The sequence below is a fragment of the Lagopus leucura genome, unplaced genomic scaffold, assembly GCF_019238085.1.
Source record: "Lagopus leucura isolate 7727_CA_CO unplaced genomic scaffold, USGS_WTPT01 Super-Scaffold_100001, whole genome shotgun sequence".
Classification (NCBI taxonomy): domain Eukaryota; kingdom Metazoa; phylum Chordata; class Aves; order Galliformes; family Phasianidae; genus Lagopus; species Lagopus leucura.
This window is the reverse complement of record NW_024962262.1, coordinates 7728137-7750389: the sequence shown is the minus strand read 5'-3', so window position 1 is coordinate 7750389 and position 22253 is coordinate 7728137. Positions and strand designations below refer to the sequence as shown.

Sequence of the window (22253 nt, the reverse complement as noted above, 5' to 3'; positions counted from 1 at the left end):
AAACATAAAACTTGATTTTCCAGAATTTTATAAGCCTTTGTTCCTTTCTATTCTTTGCTTTCCATCCTCTCTATGGAGAAAATGGATATGCATTGCTATACTGCACTAGACTGGATTAGAGAAAAAGTGAGAATCATGTGAGGGAAATGTTACCCGAAAAATGAGAAATTCTTCCCTCATTGTTTCTACCGAGTTTCTGCATCTGTCTAAACTAGAGGCAGAGAAAGAAGGCGCACAGATGTTAGAAACATTGTCCGATATCAGCACCTGCTTTTGAGTCTGCTGAGAGCCACTCCAGAGGCTGCTTCCTTTGCAGGAACTAGGAGGAAAAGATGAGGAGAGGCAGCTGGACTTTGAAGTCCTACTGATAGAAGGAAACTTAAAAACTGACAGACTGAAATTTAGATTCCTCAGGAAATCCTGAGCTGAAAAAAAGCAAGGAATCTGTGGGAATATTAGGTGGACCCATCGTGTCTACTTGAACCTATTCTTACTCTTTCTTAAGCATTCACTTACAGTTGAAGGTAGTTTACCAGGCTAATGAACCACAGGTCTGAACCTGTTCTTGTGACTTTATACTGGAAGATGAAGTGCTGCATGAGGCATGTGCTAGCTCTGTGGTTAGAATTAAGGAGGAGCAAAAGACCTCTTAGAGTGCTGAGGTTGATTTTTCCCTTAGTATAATACACTTTAAAATCTTCTTGTTACTGCTGCAATAAAATATGCAGACAGTTGACACTATGTCATTTCGATTTTTATTCTGATTGCTGAATTCTAGAGATTTGTTGTCTGTTACACTAAGAGAAAAAGACTATGAGCAAAAACTTCCTCTTTGTGTTTGCCATAAAGCAAAAGGGAAAAAACAAATTATGGGCAGAAACAGAAAACACTTTAAATAGAAGTGGGGAAAAAAAAAGAGAGGGAAGAAGGAAGAAAGTTCTTCTCTTATTGCAGAATGTGAGAAAATGTCCTCCTTCTTTAATATCAAATATAATATAGTGCTATTCCTAGAGATAAGCAAGTCTTCCCCTAGAGGTGAAGAAGTCTCCCCTGAGTATCTTGGTGGTCCCAACACGGGCAAATTACTACTTCTTTCCAAAACAACTATTTTCTTCAGAGGTGTCTTCCAGCTGTGGGAGAAAGCCCATAGTGAAAAGACAACAGTTGAAAACAACAGAGTAACCTTGTACAGATACAAAACTGGGTAAATCTCACTTAAGCAAACTGGGCGCTCGCTCACTGGGCCCATCTCTGGCTACGAAGTGCTTCTGTCTTGGCAAGTATCGCTATGCTGCAAATACATCTACATCTAAATCACTGTTCTTAGGAAGAATATTTTTCTATTGTGCTACTGATATGACACAGTTAACACAAATCCTCTGCCTTCCACCATGTTTGGAGAAAATACTGGGGTAAGCAACCAATATTAGATGTAATACAGCAGGTGCAGAGCAGCAGAAAGTTGAAAGTATAGAAAGAAGGATAAGAAGGGGATTCAAGTGATAAAATACTAAAAAACAGTGATTGAATTAGAAAAACAACCTCTCACGTATATGTTTAAATCCTTCTAGAGAAGGGTGATTAATACCAGATCTAAAATATGAAAATAGCAGGCACAGCATTTATCATAGTATGGAAGTTAAGTAAAAACAACAGAAGACAGAAAGCATCTTTTAATGCTTTATCATTATGGAATTGTCTTAGAACTGAATGTTTGGAACCTGCAACCAAAATAGCTACTAAATGAGTTAAAATGCAGATTCCATAAGATCAGTCTGGAAGTATCTGTTCTGAAAATAAAAATACATTTCACCAGCTCCAGAAACAACTTCATTTCTTTGTTTGTATAGAATATATGGAAAAATGCAGAACTTTAACAGACCCTCAAACAACAGGCATGTCAAATACACTGCTGGACCCAGTAGACTGGATCAGATCCTATATCTTTTCTACTATTCTAAAGCTTCCTTTGTAATTTATGTCTAGCAGTTAAAATGAGCCAGAAATGAATGAATAGCTAAACCAGATGAAGCTGATTTGCAGTGGCGGACTGGACAGGATCTTTGTGCTCTCAACTTCCTAAGGCAGCAGCTAGTATGGTGGTGGAGACAGAGCAGGGCTGGCTGCAAGGGAAACCCCTTACCAAATTCCTGTGTTCTCATCCCTCTTACTGTAAACTGGAAACATCTGAAGCAGGTTTAGAAGCAGGGTCTTCACAGGATCACTGTACTAACAGCCCTTCAGCCCTACAGGTTCAGAAATAGGAAGTTCTCCTCTTTCAGACCTCTCCCCCTTCCCCTGCAGAACCCAATCTCTGCAGAAGCACATGCTGTCCTGAGAGGCAGAACTTGCTGTCTGGCAAGAAACTTTGTATTTCCAGACTCTCTGCCCAGACGAATTTGGTCTTCACCACAGAATGAGTTTGACAGCTCTGCCCTCCACCATGAATGATTAATTTGTTATGGATGTCTCGTTTAACCAAAGATGGATTTGAACAGAAAAAGCCCTTGTATACTTGCTGTTTGGTAAAGCTGCTTTAATGCAAGTAGGGCCTCCTTTATCAAATCACTGAAAGCAAGACAACGAAGTCTTATTTTTAAATGTCATTTTTCTCATAATAATAATCCTCCTATGTATATCAGAACTGATAGTGTGAAAATATCAATACAGAGGTATTTGCTATTTAGATTTTGAATAAAACCTTGAACTCAGAACTCTGTATTGCCCTAAATTGCCTTAAATTTATACAAACTGTAAGTATCACTAAATATGCAGTTGTGGTGTCTGATTAAATTCAAGAAGCTGAAATAAGAGAACCCTCCAAACAAGCATGGTGAGAGATAACATCCCAGACATACATGGGGCTGATAACAAATTTGAACTGCGTGTACAGAGAAGTTTCATTGAACTTACATATATATATTTATATATATTGTTAAAGAAAGATGTCTATGGGGAGAGAAGCAGATGGGAAGGAAGAGAAGCACCATATGAAACTGGCAGAGAAGACAGAAGGAAGCATATGTTGTGACATGAAGACTATAACCCTGAAAAGAGCTAGGGTAAGTGCTGGCTTACAGAGGCTTTGAACGATAATCTATGAAGCACCCTGTGTGATTCTTCCTGAGATGAAGGAAATAGGATGTTGCATGTTCACTGTGAATAAGTGGCAATGCATCAAAGAAATACCCAACCCATCAATTTCTCATCCCAATGGAAAAAAAACTGCAGAATTCAACTTTGGGTATGATGTTTCAGTTAATGAAAGGAAAAAACTATATGTTTTGGGTAAGCTAAGATAAATTAGCAGATCATATCTAAAACTGTTAAACTGACGAAATCAGAAAACCAGAATTAGTTTGGCTTAAAGGCAAACAATGTTTGTAACAAACCAAATAGATTTGTTTTGAATACTGTTACTCTTTTCTAAGATATGAAGGACAAAACAAGATGTTTCAATAATTTCTTTTTGTTGTAAGGGAGTTGATGTTCACACTTGCAAGAAATGAGGCGAAAGAACTTCAGTTTTTGCTTTAAGAACTCAATGGAAAATATTTATGAAGATGGTGACACTGAAAAACAATACAACAGAAAAATATTTTGTAAAGAATGTTACTTACCACTCTAGAAATAAGGAGATGAAAGAGTAAATAGGTTCTCAGACTGCCTGCAACCATGCTGAATGGTTGATACATAGACTGGGACAGTTCACACATTGTTACCATGTTTGAAATAATTAATTCAAGTAGGGAAGTATTTGCATAAAATTATTTTTTCCTTTGTAAATGAGAAGCTAATTAAGAAGGAAATTGAAAGGCATGGCACCTATGATTTTATTTTATACTCAACTGTCTTCTTTGTTTCTTTGAACATTTTGAAAAGAGTTTATATCTAAAATTTCTAATTTGCAAATATGATAGAATTGGATTCATCAAACCCCTTGATTTTCCTCTCAATAATCACAGTGCTGCCAGGAGTTAGGTTAATTTTTGCTCTCTTACAAATGAACAAAGAATAAACTTTGTGGCACTTACAGATCTAACACAGTAAATGGTGCTTGTTGCTATCTGCAGAAAGAGTACCTGCAGACACAAAAGCTGAAGGACTTATAAATTCAATGTGTTGAAATGCCAACACGAGGGAAAAAAAATCAACAGCTGCATAATATTTCACAAAATCAGATCTTAATATTTTATAAGCAACTTTGTTAAAGGACATGCCTTAATGCCTCTAAAGAGGCATTGCCTAAGTGTTTATCATGTGGAACCGGTTACCTATTTCTTTGCCTGCTCCTCCTTGACCTGTTAAGGATTTCTTTAATTTACAGTTTCCAAGAACGTTCACAGATTCAAGAGCCACTCAGGGAATTGTTAGAGTACATTCAGAAATATGAAAGTTATGACAGAAGTGATGCGATCACTGCAGAGGTGTAGATATCTGCAAACTTTTTAGTAGCTCTCCTCCAGTCAGGCAGCATCTTCTGGGGCACAAGAAGCAGCAGTGCATAAAATGACTGCTGACACTGTAACTGCACATCAACAATCCACTGCCCGAGAAGACAATGGAACATAAAATTTTAGAATTCATCTCAATTTCCATTCCAGAAAAAATACTGGAGAAACTGTCTAATTAAGAGCAGGTTTTGCCTTCTACATCTAAATAGTTACGTGAGTCCTCTCTGTAGTCCTTTCTGCAGTCTAAATCTTTTAAATCTGCCCAAGAACAGTGACCTCAGTTATTTACAAGGCACTAGATGTTCTGTGTCATCTTCCCACATCTCCTGTCTTCCTAGTCCTTTCTCTGTACAGTTCATTAGGTCTAAAGACAGAAGTTACACTTGTGTGGTGGATAACATAGTTGCTGTAGTAGGACCTGAAATGCAAGGACATTTGCATCCTGCAACTGGGAAACCTCTTTGGAATCTTTTTGCTGTCACAGCTTCATTATTTCTCCAGGTTAAACGTCAGCCAGGAGCAGCTTGCAGCTAAAAACCAACCACCAGGCCAACAGCTGGACTGAACATGTCCAGAATGGGAACTGAGAAGCAGGCACACAAGGAAAGTGAAATAAAATGGGTGAGTTGTGTGACCCAGTGAGAGTCGCCTGCAGGAGTGAGTGCCCAATGACATGGCAAAGATCTGACTGAAGCCTGCAAAGTGCCTGCAACCAAATTTGAGCCACAACATCATTCAAAAACGCAAAGACATTAAAAGGACTGAAAATTAAACTTATCAGATTCAAGTCTCCAGATACACTATTTTAAGCCTCAGCTAGGAATAACACCAGTGTCCATTATGAACTTGGGTTGCTTTAAATTAACCATATCAAAATCCTCTAAATGTCTTTTTTGTAATTACCACCAGAATGTCTGTGATGGTACACTACAGAATTTCTATCAGTCTAAACTTCTACATTTTCTACCACCTTAAAAATGAAATACATCTCCTACATCATCCAGGAAATTGTAGTTTCTTTGGAAGATACAAGGATGATGAATATGAAAAACTACATTTTATTTTTTGCACTACATAACCACAAGAACCAACTAGACACAACAACAGAAAGAATGAACAGGATATATGACAGTTATTAAATGTTATTTCTGATATGTCTGTTTCATTATTCGACATCTTTCCTAATAAGCTGAAGCCACAGGTATGTATTCAAGCTATATTTAAATGTGTTGGTGTATCTTTTTTTTTTCCCCGAAAGAAAATATTTATCTATAGAAAAGTTTTTGAATCAGCATATCAGTCTCAACCAGATTTTTACTGAAAAGCTTTTTCAGAGCTAAGGAGGAACTTTCTGTTCTGCTCTGACTCAGAACAGATCAGCGGAATTCAAGTAGGAAATTGAACTGTAAAAAATAGGATATTTGGAAACCAAACTTTTTCAATCTCTATTGTTTGACCAGGTCCACTTTGAATAAATAATCAATTTAGTAAATAGCTTGAATGAAAAAAAACATAAAAACAACAACAAAAAAAAAAACATTAAAGAGACTTGGCAGCCTGTGGCTTTGCAGACAGACCCAGGTTCAAGACCTTACTCAGAATGAAGGAAAGGAGCAATTTGAGCCCAACTCTTCCACACGAGGAGGGTCAGCACCTTAGCCACTGGCTATTTTTGTGATTTAGAATTGGAAAAGCAAGGCTTTGTTTTTTAGCATGATATAGGAAGAAGTTTCATTTCACCCCTGTGTTGAATGCAGTCAAGTTTTAAAAGCAGCACTCAGCATAGTTCTGATTAAAATCTCAAATATTACATTGTCATTTACATAAAATAAGAATTATGTATTTTGGATCACACTGTTTTTATGTGTTTACTTCCTTACAGGGGCTCCTGAAGAAATGAGCTGCACTTTGGTTAAGCTCAGCTGCAGACTTGATAAAGTCAAGCACACACATAAGTTTTGTGTTAAGCATATGGACTTTGTACATGGCTGGTATCAACTACTGTTTTGTTGTAGGAGAGTTAAGATTTACCAGCGGATCTTACCACTTCATCACTCGCACAGAAAAGTTATAAACAGAAGAAAGTACGACACAGCAACTTGTGTTCTGCTTCTGCTTGCTATTTTTACACTGACTATAATGCTAGATCCTCTGCTTCCTCTTTCAGTATCTGTATGGAAAGCTCTCACTTGTTATCTCATCCAGAGCACTTCACTCAGAGGCTATAATACTGGAGGGAGCCTCAAAAGCTTCCAATATACCACTAGCAAAGCTGCATTAAACATAATTGACAAATTTTCATTACAATTTACTTGAAATATAATAAAGAATTATTTTAGCAATCTATTCAGGAGTTTTATCTGTAAAGTTTTATCAAAGAAGACTTCTCAAGAAACAGTTGAAGCAATGCCTAATTACAGAGAATACATTTTAGCAATTCTAACTCCTACCAGATTCATTTTCCAGTTATATGGTGACAGTTTCTCTTATACTTTGGAAGTAACGTTCAAAACCCACACATTTTATGCTATCAGCTTACCTATAAGAAACAGCTCCCCAGGCACCATGCTTATTTGTTAGGATGTTGAGTATCTTCTGTTTCAGCTGATTGGCTGTAACGTGATCCCGATGCTTTGCAGCGCTGATAAGATGATCACACATCTTCTCCTCCTCTCTTCTGTCAGCGGCATACTGAGCACACTGGGACTGGGAATGAAAGTACATGTACTTGATAAAAGATAGGCTATTTGGGAATCACCTGAGAGTGGTAACTTACTAAAACTCTTTACATCAATAGCCAATGAGCTCACTAAGATAATTTTAAGATGAACAGGACAAAACAATTTACATGATTCTACTACTATATTTCATTCATGAAAAAGCTCTCAGTACGCGTAGAATTTGAAATATTGGTGGAGAATACAACCAACTTACAATGAAAAACATTTAACTATGCACCTCTGTGTGTATGCAATCATGGCTATGTCTTAAGGCTTGATGTAGAATTTTCATACATTCTCATTTATAACATACAGATATAACACATAATTTTGACTTCATATATAACACAATATTCAACTTCAAATGCTTTGTGTAAAATAAGAACAATGTAAATTTTCCCTTTCTTTTCTCAAATCCATGTTAAAATTAAATCCGATTTCTCCTCCTATTAAAGATCCTTTTGAAAGGTCTAAAGGAAGTAAATGTAGCCATGGTCATTAAAATGAATCCATTACAAGTATCATTTTCTAGCAGTAAATTACAAAAGCTAGATTATTCTCAAAAGACCTAATTTTATAAATACCTTTTAAAAAGACCTCAATTTCTGCTTGCACAAATTATTGTGCGTCATTTTAGAAGGTTTAACCAATACTCATTGCTGTAACACTTTAAGCTGAATTGACCACCATCTTCTAATATACAAAAAAGCAATTACAGTTTAGTAAAACTCATGGTAGATTGTGCTTTATTCTTCCTATTTCTGCACATTGCCCATTTAATGCTGATCTCATTAGCATTTGCTAAGATTTTAACAGTGGTCTTTCCATTGCGTTATAGCCATTATTTCAAATAATCTATCTGAAAAAGAACAAACATTACACTAATTCTTAAAGGGTTAATTCATTTTTCAATTTATCTTCTTGTACAGAGAAGCACCAATTAGTACAATGATCTCCCTTTGTAATGAGGTTAATATTTCACCAGCTCATTGGACAGTAAAATTAAATTTTCATTTTTCTTCCTAAACAATTACAAAGGTTAACAAAATGGAAGTTAACTGTGAATCAACCAGTCTAGGAGGAATTTCCTTTGCCCTGATTACATCCATAGTTAGTGGAGGATAACATTTATATGCTGGTCCATGGTCTTCCTTGCTGTTGCATGGGCAACACAGTAACTCAGTGCAATCTGGGTCAAACAATTTCATCCATAATTATTCAATTAAAGTGTAAGTGGTAAAAATAAAACAGCCATTCGCATTTGCTGGGAGCAACAATTAACATGTACTTAAACCTAGAACTTATACTGATACAGCTTATTAAAACCAAATGACAGGTTTGAAATTATGCAAGAGAAAACTACCAGAAATCTCTTTGTTCTTACTCCTTTCAGATAGGATGAATAATAAAATGTTCAGTATTATTATCATTTACCTAATGCTATAAAAGACAGTATATGAAATACTCTTCCAGACTTTAACCATCACCTTAAGTACATTTGAGGTTCATATTTAGTAGAGATTAAATTGCACTAAATTTTCTTTTATGACTTTCAGACTTTATCGTCCTCATCTAAAATATGTAGCTGAGGCTTTTCATGTGACAAAAATAATGAAAAATTTTGTATATGAAAAATGCATTGGTTTCTTTACCAGACAATAAGACTGACTTAAGGCTATTCCTTCAGAGAATTTAGTTAATATTCTAAATCCTATTTGCTAACAGAAGCTGGAAGTTAATTGAATATTCTCATTTTGTCTAGAGTTCTGACAGATTTTATATCTCAATGTATTCTTCAAAGAACAGATAACTCAATCTTCTATTGTCATCTTAGGTTACTGCATGATGCTCTGATAAATATCAAATGTTATATATTGTTGAGGCAATATGAAACTTCACTCTGACACACACTTAATTGTAAATGTGATTTTATCTAAGTCCAAAATATCCAGTATATGCCTAGTAATAAAGTTGTTGCAATCCCATATGACGAGTGTCTGCTGTCTGCTCTGACAGGATGAAGTAAAGGTTATGTGTATTCAAAATGACAACAGATATCTCTGTGTCTCACACTTTTCAGTTAGGTCAAGGAGCACAAGAACTAGTACATCAAAGTGTACATTTAAGAGAGCTGTTTCAATGAGATAAAAACCTCATCAAAACTAAGATTACTGGATTCTATTTCTAGCCACCAGGTGCTTGTTGACATTTTCTGACAGATGAATAAATTGATTATTATCATCAATACTAAATAAGTCTATCTCCATCCTAATAGAAGGCGACTTGCAAATTAAAATACAAGGAAGTTATGTTTGTGTATGTATATTTGTTTATATACAAATGTATTTAAAAAAAAAAAGCAGATTTGGAAATAACAGTGATACTGAAGTGTTGGATAAAGGCAGCATGAAAATGCAAAACTATATTGGATAAAGTCTAGTCAAAAATTAAATTTTAACTGTGTTTGAATATTTTTGCGTTTTTAAAAACGGGAACTAAATTAATACAGAAGGAATCATCAAAACCATTTAAAGTATGGGACTGAAAAAAATGTTTTTGAAATAGCTTTTTTGTATCTTTGCCTCATTTTCAAGTAATTTCATTTAAACTACAATACTACTTGATGAAAAAAGAAAAAGAAACCTGACTCCTTTTGAGGAGAAAGAATTATAGACGTTAAAGAGTTACGGGATCCAGATGCTATGTTATTTCTTCCAGTACTTAAAAAACAGGCAATGTAAACAGAATCTTCATGTCAGTAAAGACTCCTGGCTAGCAGCTAAAGTAAGAATCAGAATGCTTCAATATGTAATTTATAGGAGGTAGATATTCTAAGAATATCCAAAATGTTCTACCAAAAATATCCTAAAATATTAATTCTAACAAAAGAGTTAAATTGTGATGTGCCTATATGCATTATCTGTTTTTCTTTCATACTGAACTGAAATATACTGTTGATAAAATCCAACAAAAATAATTAGTAATGAGGCTTATATTACAGTTTGCAATAAATCAGTAAAGTTCTTTGTGAAGTTAAAGAGTCTGCCATATCAGTTGAGCAGACATTCTGATTAAGGGATTTCTTCAAGCTAACGCTTTCATTAATTTCAGTGAGGAGATGAGATATTAAACCAGTTCCTTGTGTTCGACATTTACCAAAGCTTTTAAAAACCAGTTTTGAAATGCCTTCAATATAAATTTCTTTGTTGGAAGAAGAAAATCTTTATTGCATGGGGTTACAGTCTAGGTGACAACTGAGTGAAAACAGAAAAGCAGAAATGCACCAACTCTCAGGATTACCTCAAACTCAGCATGCTTGTGGACATCTTCAGCTCTTTGTCGGTTCAAAATAAATTCTGCTTCATTTGCAACACGCACTATATGGTCTTTCATTGCATGACATAATAATCTAAAATAAAAAAAAAGTCACAATCAGCCTTTGTATTTGTTGTACTTCAAATGTGTTATTTGAGCAAATTTGCTTAAAATGCAAAAAATAAAAATTTAAAAAAAAATCACAGAACTACTATAATGAAATCACTATTTGCCAAGAGTAACTTTAATCAAAATTTTTTAGTATTTGTAAGAGCACAAAGAAATCACGTTACATGGAAAAAGCTTGCTATTTCTTATTGAAGAGAATATATCCTTATGGAAGTAAATTTCTAGTATATTTTTCAAAGTAGTCTCAGTACTACAACCTCATTAAAAAAATTTAGATAACTGCTTAAACTCTAATTATACTATTAAATATAAATATTCAAATGTTGAAGTATAAAATTGTGAAATAATACCTGCTTTTTAAAAACTCAAGTACAAAAATGTGTATTTCCAAGTTTTTTTAATGACATCTTAAACTTGAAAAAAAAAAAACTTTAAGAAAAAAAGAAAAAGATTAAAGTTAGATTGAGGATTTCAATCATAGACTTCAAATTAAAAAAAAAACAAAAACAAAAACAGAAGGATTGAGAATTTCCATCAAAGACCTTAAATTAAGACACTTAGAGAAAACCTCAAATACCATGATACACGTAATAAAGCTGCAACATGAACAACACTACATTGTTAATAATGCTGATGTTTTATTGGACAGGAACAATGAAAGCAATTGTTTTCTTGTCCCTATATTATGTTCCTAATGTTGCCCACTCTATTCAAAATTTCTTTGCTTTTCAGCAGAGAGGAAGTATCTTTCAGGCTGCAAAGATCTGACCAGACTGTCTGGTTAGGATCAGGAAGAACCGTTTCTCTTTGTGCTAAATTGGCACATGGTTTAAGGGTTTTCCTTTTTGCAGCATGAGGGAAACATACTTAAATTTAGAGATCCTTATATTAGGAATATGAGATGACTAGCCAATCCCACCCTAAGGCTGATGTCTGATGCTCAAAAGCAATTAAAAAATAAAAGTCAGGATTATTAGAAATGAAATGCGTGATAATTGGATGTTACACCTATAAAATGAGAGTCCTGAATCCTATTCTTGCCTCCTTTGGTGTATTCTGACACCTGTGAAGGAGGGAAATATTTTTTCTGACCTAATGTTTAATATGGATATGCATCATGGGAAGACATAAATGTTGGGATCTCTGTTTAGAGATAAGGACAAACCAACTTGGATCAAGTTGATGAATACTCATGATTTGAATGAGGCTTTTTTTAATATCTCTTCGCTATTTTTCTCAGAAGTAAAATGTTTCTGACAAAGCATAGCCTAAAAAACATAAAGGTGCTTCCACTGTCCTCTTCCAAATTTAGAATTATTTTTAAATCATGAAGACATGATTTGCTATTTTATTAATGTTAAGAATTCAGATGTATGGATTCCAAATGAGCATTTATGACATTAACAAGATTCTCTGAGATAAGGACTGGAATGGGAACTGGACTTTCTATGAAAAAAAGCTGAGGGAGTTGGGCTTGTTTATCTTGGAGAAGTGAAGCCTCGGGGGAGACCTCTTTGCAGCCTTCCAGTACTTAAAGGGAGCTTAGAAACGGAAGGGAAATCAAATTTTTACATGTCTCTAGTGGTAGGACAAGGGGAAATAATTTTAAACTAAAAGAGGGGAAATTTAAATTAGATGTCATGGAAATTTTTTTCACTGAGAGGGTGGTAAGGTCCAGGGACAGGCAGCTGAGAGAAGTTATGGATGCCCTGTCCCTGGAGATGTTCAAGGCCATGCTGGATGAGACGCTGGGCAACCTGGTCAGGAGCATGATGTGGTGGTTGGCAACCCTGCCTACAGCAGGGAGGCTGCAACTAAATCTTTGAGGTCTGTTCCAAATCAAGCCTTTCGTTGACGGCCCTGCATGTGGCACGGGGGCTGGAATATGATGGTCCCTTCCAACCCAAGCCATTCTACGATTCTATATGATGCTATGAGAAGATACTTGAACTGAACATTTAACATCTCCAGTTTAAGGTTATATCACATGTGTTCTTGAATTTATGAGACTATTGACAAAGGACCAGTTAGCTAGGATTTCAAAACTTGAACACAAAGATTTCCTCTCCAACCCATCTAATGGACCTTTGTTCTCTAGAGACTGAGACCCCTGAACCACCTGGAGTTGCTGCAACTTTTAGACACTACATGAGACAAATTTCAGGTAGCATGGAAATGCTCCAGGTCTTCAAGCTTCAAAGTTCCAACATCAAGACAATGAAAAGTAAAAGGCAACCAGTGAGTATGCCTGAGCACAGGGTCAAGATTGCCTACAGCTCTCATATTATTATCTTGCCCTTCACTCATCTATTTTCTGCTCTAACTTCCTGCAAAGATTACGGAGAGCAGCCCTGCAATCACATCTGCCAGCTTCTTCAGTCCTTGTGGGTACATTCTAGCAGGGCCAATGCACTTGCGAATGTCCAGTTTGCTCAAGTATTATTCCACCAGAGCTATACCTTCTTTATTCCAGCCATTCAGCCTGGCATTCCTGAAGGCCAGTCTTGCTAGTGAAGACTGAGGCAAAGTAGGCATTCAATACTTTGGACTTTTCACTACCCCAGCTAATTAGGTTGGTTTCCTTCAAGAGAGGGAAATTATCTGCTAAGCAAAACATGGCGGAAGTGTTTTACCTGGATAAAATCATAGCCAGCTAACCCTGACTGAATCTTAAATTCATACAGATGCAGAATAACTCATTGTGTTGTCTTAATTGGGTTACACTTCATGAACACGCATAGTAATGCCCTTATCACTTTTCAATCCTACTAACTCAATCGCATGCATAGCATAAGATTAGAATAAAAGAAACCTCAGACTTTTCTGGCAAGAGAACAAGTGCTTATGACCGTCTTGCGGACTGTCATTAAAAAAAAAACAACAATAGAAATTACTCAAAAAGGATCCCAAACCAGGAAAAATCTTATACTTCAGTAGTATCAAAGGCTGTCAATGCACCAAAAAAGTTTTTGAGAACTGCAAACAAAACAAAGGGAAAAATACCACCAAACTCACTCCTTCACTACATACACTTTAAACTATATTCAGTTTATGAAACGTATTTTCATGAAATCTAGTTCAAAATGCAACTAACTATCTTGTCTCTAGCATAGCTTTGGAAAGCCCTCTGAAGGTTAAAACTCTTCCTTTGCTTTCTAATCCAAATGTATATTCTTCAGTAGTCTTTACTGTTTCATTTTTATGCAAATGATAGCTTTACATAGTTGTTCTTTCTCATGACCTGATATTCCATCTATCCCTATTTTACTAGGCTAACTAAATCAACTCTCTTAAATATTTCTTGTATAACCATAGTATCTCATAAAAGAGATTACCTTCTGGGCTGTGCTTGTCACGACTAATTTCACCTTTTCTGTCAGAACACAGTCAAAACTGGCAGCAGTATTCTAGACAAATTTTCAGCAATATTTACAAAGTAACATTTATACTGCCTCATGTCAGTGGAAATATATTTTCTGATGCAATTCTAGAGTAGAGTACTACTTTCCTTATGCTCAGCCCTATTTCCTAATGTTTTGTAAAAATTAAAAAAAAACAAAACAAAACAAAACACAAAAGAAGTCAATGAGAGACTGGTCTTTTACACCCTCAGATATCTCCAGAAGATGAAAAAAGTCTTTCTCACGTATGCTTAAGAATAAGACCTCAGTTTTTCATATTGTAACATTATATAAAGTAATATGTAAATATTTTATAATAATGTTATGCAGTGTTGTAATTGTAGGTATGAAACACATCCATTATATTCTGGTTGATATTTGAGACAACAGCCCAACTACGTTTTCCATCCACAAATTTCCATACAGCACTCAATTTTGGGGAAATGTCTACTCTCTGCATCTCTCCCAAGCCATTGTATTGTGTTGGAGCAAGCAAATCAAGTAAGGATGATTTGAGGTGCAGAAATGCATATATATTTGCAAAACAGTGGGAAAATCTTTAATTTGAGAGCAGTACCACTCTTACACTACTTTGGTAATAAAACATATTCTTTAGTGACATCTCCTTATTACTGACAACTGAACATTTATTGTGACTGAATTTATACCCACTGTCCTCATTCACTCTTTTAATCTTCATCCTGCATCAGCCACCCTCAGAAGACTTTGGGTGGACTAGTGTTTGAGACGGTAATTAATTTGGCCCTTTGATCTTACTGACCTCCACACAATTAGTTCTCATGGAGGACTAACGAGCAGTCTAAGAAGTGTCACCACAGACTTGCTTTACTTTTTATAATGTTTTCTATCCGACTGTGATTGATCAAAACAGAATTGGTCTGGAAAAGCTTTTGGCTTTCTTCTGTGCAACCGTTTATTCACTTGCATCACAAACTTCTGATAGAACTGAAGCCAAATGTGTTGCTGTGCCCTTCCTCAGATGAGCTGATCTTAGTCAGGAACTGATGAATAGCAAAACTTTTATTCTTTGAGCTGCAGTCCTTACAGGATAAGGCAGAGATGAAATACCAACTTATTATTTCTTTTAATCAAGACAAGTTTGATGTGTGTTAACATTAACAAATGCATGAAGCATGGTTAAAGCTCTGTTACTAGGAAATGGGGCTTGATTTGTTTTTAAACTGAATTGAAGGACTTGAAGTAAGGAATTTACCAACAAAGCAGTCTGAGGTCACTTGTGACTCAAATCCTGGTCCATGTCGATGGCAAACTGAGTTTTCTGCACAGATAGGTGTAAAATTTCCAGGTGAACATATGGAAAACGAAAGTAAAAACTAGAATTTAGATATGCCAGTGCTGTAAAATAATCGTGATGAGGCTGCAAGGTCTGTTGGAATGCAAGTACAGAGCAGGCTGTTCCTCACTTAAGACTGAAGTCTCAGATTATGAGAGATCAGATTGAGAGAATGCCTCAGGACATGCTGATTCATAAATATGAGTTATTTGCAAATGTTGCTTAGGAGTGGGCAAGAAGTTACTTTCAGATGCACATAGCTTGCTTTCCTCAACCTTCCCTCAGTAAGGTTACTTTAGAACTTTTATAGGTTAAAGCAAGATGTGAAAAAACACATGTAAACAATTAGAAGTCCCAATGTTTCAGACACAAGGTTTATAAAGGCTGGATGTAGAATTCCACATTCTAAGTCACTTAGTAAATAACCAGAGCCTGGGACAACTTTTTTTAGAGTTTTAGAAAAAGACAATTACAAGACTATACCCAACCTGAAAAAATCATTAAATCGTTGCAAACATTTAAATGTGAATTGGGATAGCTTGTAACAAGCAGAGCTATTTTTACACCTACCAAAAATAAAGTATGAAAACTTGTATTTTGCTAACTATTCTATGATGACTTTGTTACCTTGTAGTCAATTATTCTTCGTAATAATCTTAGACATCCTCGCTGTTATGCTGCTAGATAAAACAATTTTGCTTATGTTACCAGTGTTTCTTTTATCTGAGATAAACTAAGAAAGCAGATCATTCCCAAGCAGCAACTTTCAAAACAGATTACAAAATGAACATTTGTTATAATTTAACTAAGGTCCTGCTTCCTCTGCTCATTCCTGAAGTTCTGCCAAATCACATGTCCAGGGAAACAGATGTTTCTTCGACTTACTTTCATCAGATGCCCACAGCTTGACTTTTTCCAAGAAGCAGCCTGAAAATATTGTGCTTTTCACCAAACACAGTTGTTTTGACAATTATTACTCTTAATGGAATTCATAAGAAGTGAAACCTATCATTGAACTTGGTACCCATAAATTGGCCTTACTTGAACAGTTCCAAGCTCTACAAAATGAGGTACTGTTGTAAGTACTTCAAAAGCAAATTCCCATAAAATTTGGAAGGTAATGTCTGGAACAGGGGCCTGATTTCTTGCAAGAGGGCAGTAATGAAGAACTTTCTAGAGAAAATTTTGAAAGTACAACACGCAAAACAGCTACTGGTCTGCAACACAAACACAACAGCGAGATAAACTTTTCAGAGGGCAACTATTAATGTTTCAGAAATGCCACAGAAACTGTAAAAGACTCAGTATCTTAGAGTTGACTACAAAGAATCTATTTCATCTATTTTTTCTTATAGAGATAGAATTGAAAAACAGAACATTCCTAAACAGCAAGGACAGCTGCAGTACAGGATATGGCATTATAAAGAAGCACATCTGACAGGAGCTTAATCTCACATCTCAGCTGGAGTATAGATACAGACTTAGTTTGAGGGACCATATAACAACAGAATTAATCTGTAAAAGATTGAGCACATTTGTTTTTTTATCTACATATTTTTACAGATATATTTATTTTTATTGTTACAGGTATATTGTATTTATATGTTTATATAAATATATATTTATTTTAGTTTCATATATGTGCGTATTTTTATCTCAGCTCTACTTTCTGGCTGGATTGGCATACACTGGATATTGCATGTCAGACTGGAGTTCGTTGCACATCCTTCTATTAGCCTTCAGCTTCCTGATACCCATGATGTCCAAATACTATGTATCATGCATTCCTAGATGATTCAGTACCCTCTCCTAACCTCAAGGTTCTTGTGATCAAAACCATAGCCTAGAGAGAAACATGAATACCATTCTTACTCCATGTGTGCTTGGACCTAACTACTAAATGAGTTCTTCAATGTATTCTTCCAGGTCCATTTACAATTGCACATCATAAATCAAATATGGCTAATGGCATCATAGATGTACCCTCCAATACTGGGCTTGAATGTTTAAGAATTGCAGACAATGAATAATGATGACTGTGAGCTCATTTACCACGAAGTAAACATCACGACTGCCAGACTGCAATAGAAGATGTCCACAAGAAAGTTTTCTGCAATTACAACAATTCTAGTTTAGGTAATATGGAAATAATCCAGTTTAAGTCTTCACTACCACCCATCCCGGATTTAATCAGCATTTCATCTAAATTAAAAGAAACATTTCCAGTCTTTCTAAACATTCTGCCAATCTTTCCAGGAAATTAGTGAAAAATCTCAGTGCAACAGAGTTCAAAAAGAAATGTCTGCCTGTGAATTTTAAATATATTTGGACGTCCAGGTAGGTCAATATGTAAAAGTGTATATTTTCTCTGCTACAGGCAGAAACCAGACTTAAGTACAGAGATAAAACTTTGGAAATTAAGTTTATAACTTAAATGAAAGAAGAAATACAGTCTCATGTTTCCTCAAATTTGTATTATGATCAGACTACTCCTGCTATTTAAAAAGAGGAAATTCTGTAAAAAAAAAAAAAAAAAAGGAAATCATTTTAAATGAAAAGACAAAATCATCTCAATATATTAGTGTCATTATAACATAAAAGGACAAGAAAATGGAAGTAGATTGAGGAGAGTAATCTAAATCTGAAAGAATAACAGGTAGTGATCTGTAATGTCCATCTCTGAGACAGGATAGACCCCTGAGACACTCCACTTGTCAAAGGCGTCAAGGTAAAGTACAACCAGCTAACCACAACCTTTGGAATCCAATCATACAGCCATTTTTCTGCATATGTAGTTGTCCACCGATCCAGACTGCAGCATTCTAATTATGATACATGAGTTTTGTGGGAAACTGAATGGAAGCCTTGCTGATGTCAAGGTAAATGCTTTCTACTGCTCTCCTCTTTGTCTACAAATCTACTTGTTTCATCATAAAAGACAAACAGATTGGTGAGAGATGATTTAGCTTTCTTTGGTAAACCCATATTGACCTTGCTCAATCACTTTCTCCTTCATATGGTCAGAAGTTTTTCAAAAGATCTTCTGTATGATTTTCAAAGGGACAGAAGACGAGCAGACAAGCTTACAATTCTCCGCCTACTTTTGACTATTTTGAATATGGTTGCACCATTTGCTTTTCTAAAAGCATCACTGATCTCCATCAGTTTTCTTGATTTTTCAGGCATGACACTTAAGTACCCTTGCAAGACTCTCATTACCATCCAATATATTTCATCAAATCACAAGGACTTGCATGGAACAATTTCTCTCAAAGAAACCTTGACCTAATCCTCATGCACTATGATAGTTCTCCTCCTTGAACTCTTTCAAAAAAATACAGAGGTTTGGTGAAAGCTGAGGCAAATAAAGCATTGAGTATCCTAGCATTATCTGTCACTAAATCATCCACTCTGTTCAGTAACAGGCTACATTTTGCTTGTTCACCTTATTTTTGCTACTAATGGAGCAGCAGAAACTCTTGTCCTTGATACTTTCTCCACGTCTCATTTCCAGTCGAGACTTGGCCTTCTTGACATCATTCCCTACAAGTCCCAGAAATGATTCTAAATTCCTCCTTTCTATCCAGTTCCTACCTCTTACTCCGTGTTTAATTTCCTTTTGCATCCATTTCTATTATATATTCCCTGACTAGACAAATATGTCTCTTGATACTCTTGTACTTGAATACTAGGACTACATGTTTTTATACTTGTGTGATGCTATACGTAAAGGCCTGCCACCCTTTTGGAACTACTTTCACCTCCAAATCTTCCTCCCTATTGGGACTTTCCCAAACAAGTTAAAATCTGCACTAATTAAGTTTTTAATTTGCTCTCCATTCTCACTTCCCTTGGTATCTTGAACTCCAATATCTTAGTCACTATGGGCAAAGCTTATGTTAATTGCCACATCCAAACCCAATTCTCACATCCAACTGTGTCATTCTCAGTTGGTTCATCCCGTATGAAGAAATGATATTCAGCATCCTCCAGAAATCTTCTTGACTGCATGCACATCACCTTATTATATCCCCAACACATCTCCAGAAGGCTAAAGACCTCCATTAGAACTAGTGTTTGTGATTCAAATTCTCTCTCAAAGTCTTTTTTGGTTCCATTGCACTGAACGGGTGGTTTGAAGTAATTTCATACCATGTTATCATATTTTCTCTGCTTGTCCATTCCTGCAAGTTACCCATCAGACTGGTATGTGTCCCACAGAAAAGCTCTATAAATTTGAGATGATCCTTCACATAGAACGATACACTCCCGCTGCCTGTCTTTCCTGAGGAACTCACATCTGTCCACCACAGCATTTCTGTAATGTAGAGTTGGCTATCCCACCAAATCTATTTAATTTCATTGATGCAGTTTTGTAACTGAATACGGATTTAATTTCTCCTGTTTGTTTTCAGGCTGTATGCTGTTGTTCACATATTTACTTGAGGTATTTTTTCCTACTTTCTCTTGTTCTTGTCACCCTGCACCCTTTTTCTTTTGATCTTTTCCATCATCAGCCCACTTAAACGTGGGTTGTCATCTCCCATCCTCATCATTCCTAGTTATACAAACTCTTTCCATGTCCTCTTTCACAGCCAACAGGTCAGATGCATCCAGCTCATAATTTAAGAACTCTTCTCGTGTGTATACTCTAATGAAAATCTAGAATACTAATTAAGATGCTATCAGTGAAATTTTTGACATGTGTGATACTCTCAACATCACGTATTAATAGCATGAGATTGACAAAAACAAGAAGCTCAAAGTTCAAGATCATAAGCAGCATGGATCTAAATCTTTCAAGAACATTACAAAAGGTGTTACTCTACACTGAAATTAAATGTGTTTGCATATATATTTACTTTTCTTGACAGTATTAACTTAAATCCATAGTCAGATACTCCTGTATTATTAGTAGCTCTAGTTAAAGTAATAACTGTTATAACAGATTATTTTTTATACTATTTAGTAATCACAAACACAGTAATCTGTATTGTAACTTATTTTTATCATAACTATCTAATGTAAACAATTAGTATCTTTAGTTTATAAATGAGAAAATCTAACTTGGAGGTGGCTTTTTTAGAAAATATACAAAGAAAAAATTCAGGACTAATAAACAAAGCTCTATCAGATTGTTTATAATCTAGATGCTACGAATATGCATAATTCAGACGTTCCTAGGAAAACACTGCATAAAATGAGAAAAAAAAAAAAAAAAGATACAAACCTAGTGAAGCACCAGATTTAAAATGAAAACACAGCTTATTAAAGTGACAAAAAGATATCTTGATTTTTAAAAAACTGTTATGTTTTACTACAACTAGTTTTAATGTTTCATTTCAGAACATGTCTAATAAAGTCTAAGAACAGAAAGGCTTTCAAATGACTTAACACACAAACAAAAGTTAGGTGCTCAGAAAATCACCTTGTAGCATGCACATATCTGAACAGATAGACATCTAACTGAAGATTCTAAAATTATGAACAGCCACATTATATAATTCTTACCCTCTACCTTCAAATGAAAAACTTGCTCAAAACTGTTGATTTATTGTTCAAGAAACCTTACCCAGAAAGTCCTTAAAATTATTCTTAATCTTCATTTTGCTTTTAATAATTTAAAATTCAATCATTATTGCACAGCGATTATATGCAATTTTACATCCCATTAACCCTGCTTTGTTTTAATTATAAAGATCCTTTGTTAGATTCTTTTAAATGATCCAGTTTATAATTTCAGGTTATCCTAGGGAGCACTTTAATTCAGCTGCACATTCATCAACTGTTTATGTCTTGTTAATTGTTGACAGTTGCACAATTGCATTCCCTAGCTATGATTGATGAATTGCATTCACAAGTTTAGCTATTAAGTAGAATAAATATTTATAACAATTTCCAGTTAAAAGACTGTTATCTTTATCCCCAAAAGGATAAATTAAAAACGGATGGGCTGATTGCAAAGATGAGCATACTAGCAATGTGCACACACTTGTTCTAAGACATGCTTATGACAAAAGTATATGGAGGAACATGTGTCTAAGGGCAGTTTGATTAGACAGTCCTTTGATTGCATTTAAGTAACAGCTCTTAAATATTACCTCATTTTGAAGATGATCCACTGATACCTGAATACTTAATTGCTAAAAATATGCAGATGTGCTATTTGTTCTGAATGAGCATTTTATCATGAGTGAGCAATCAGTAATATCTCATTAGCCAGGTTGAGAAACAAAAATGAGATTCTCTACTACTATCCAAATACATAATATAATAATTCAATCTAACACTATGTAATATTTAGTGAATAATGTGCAGTATTTAACTCACTCTGGTGAGCCTTATTATGGTGTAAAATGAAATGGACATGTTTAGCAAAAAGAATTTCGAGTGAAAAGACTACATTTCAAACTGCTATAATTGTAGTATAACTTCAGTGCCTGTAGAGAGTCTAAGATAATTTACACCACCCAAAGACTGGATATGTTTTCCAATTTTTTGAAATGAATGCATGGCTTAATCTCTGAAATACCAGCTAGACAAAAAAATATCCTATAACAAAGAGAAGATTTGATACTTCATTATTGGTAATGACATACTATCTGTAGAAGACAAAGACATAAAACAACAAAATCTCTTCAGTGGGCATACTGTGATATATGCATATATATATATATATTTCATCTGTTCTTATAAAAACATCTATGTTTGTATGGATTTAATTTACTGGCCAATAGACATGACACAGATTACACAGGTGGCTGCGCTTGTCTTTGGCATTCCACTACCATCTTCGCCATAGAGTCCCCACTGCTGCCCAGCTGGATGACTGGAAGTACTGACAAACATTACAAAGCGTAGAAGATAAAAACACATACAGCATTAGAAGTACTTGAGGATTGATAATAAAGTATCTTAA

General features: G+C 35.2%; 1 protein-coding gene across 1 annotated transcript in view; it reads right to left on the bottom strand.

The window, feature by feature from the left end:
- The window catches only part of NBEA (neurobeachin), a 466212-nt gene that overhangs the window by 218373 nt on the left and 225586 nt on the right, over positions 1 to 22253 (bottom strand). Inside the window, exons 37-38 of the mRNA XM_042868525.1 lie at positions 10475 to 10583; positions 6994 to 7160 (exon numbers count right to left, since the gene is read on the bottom strand). Coding sequence (XP_042724459.1) covers positions 6994 to 7160; positions 10475 to 10583 — 276 coding nt within the window. The remainder of the gene's footprint in view (positions 1 to 6993; positions 7161 to 10474; positions 10584 to 22253) is intronic.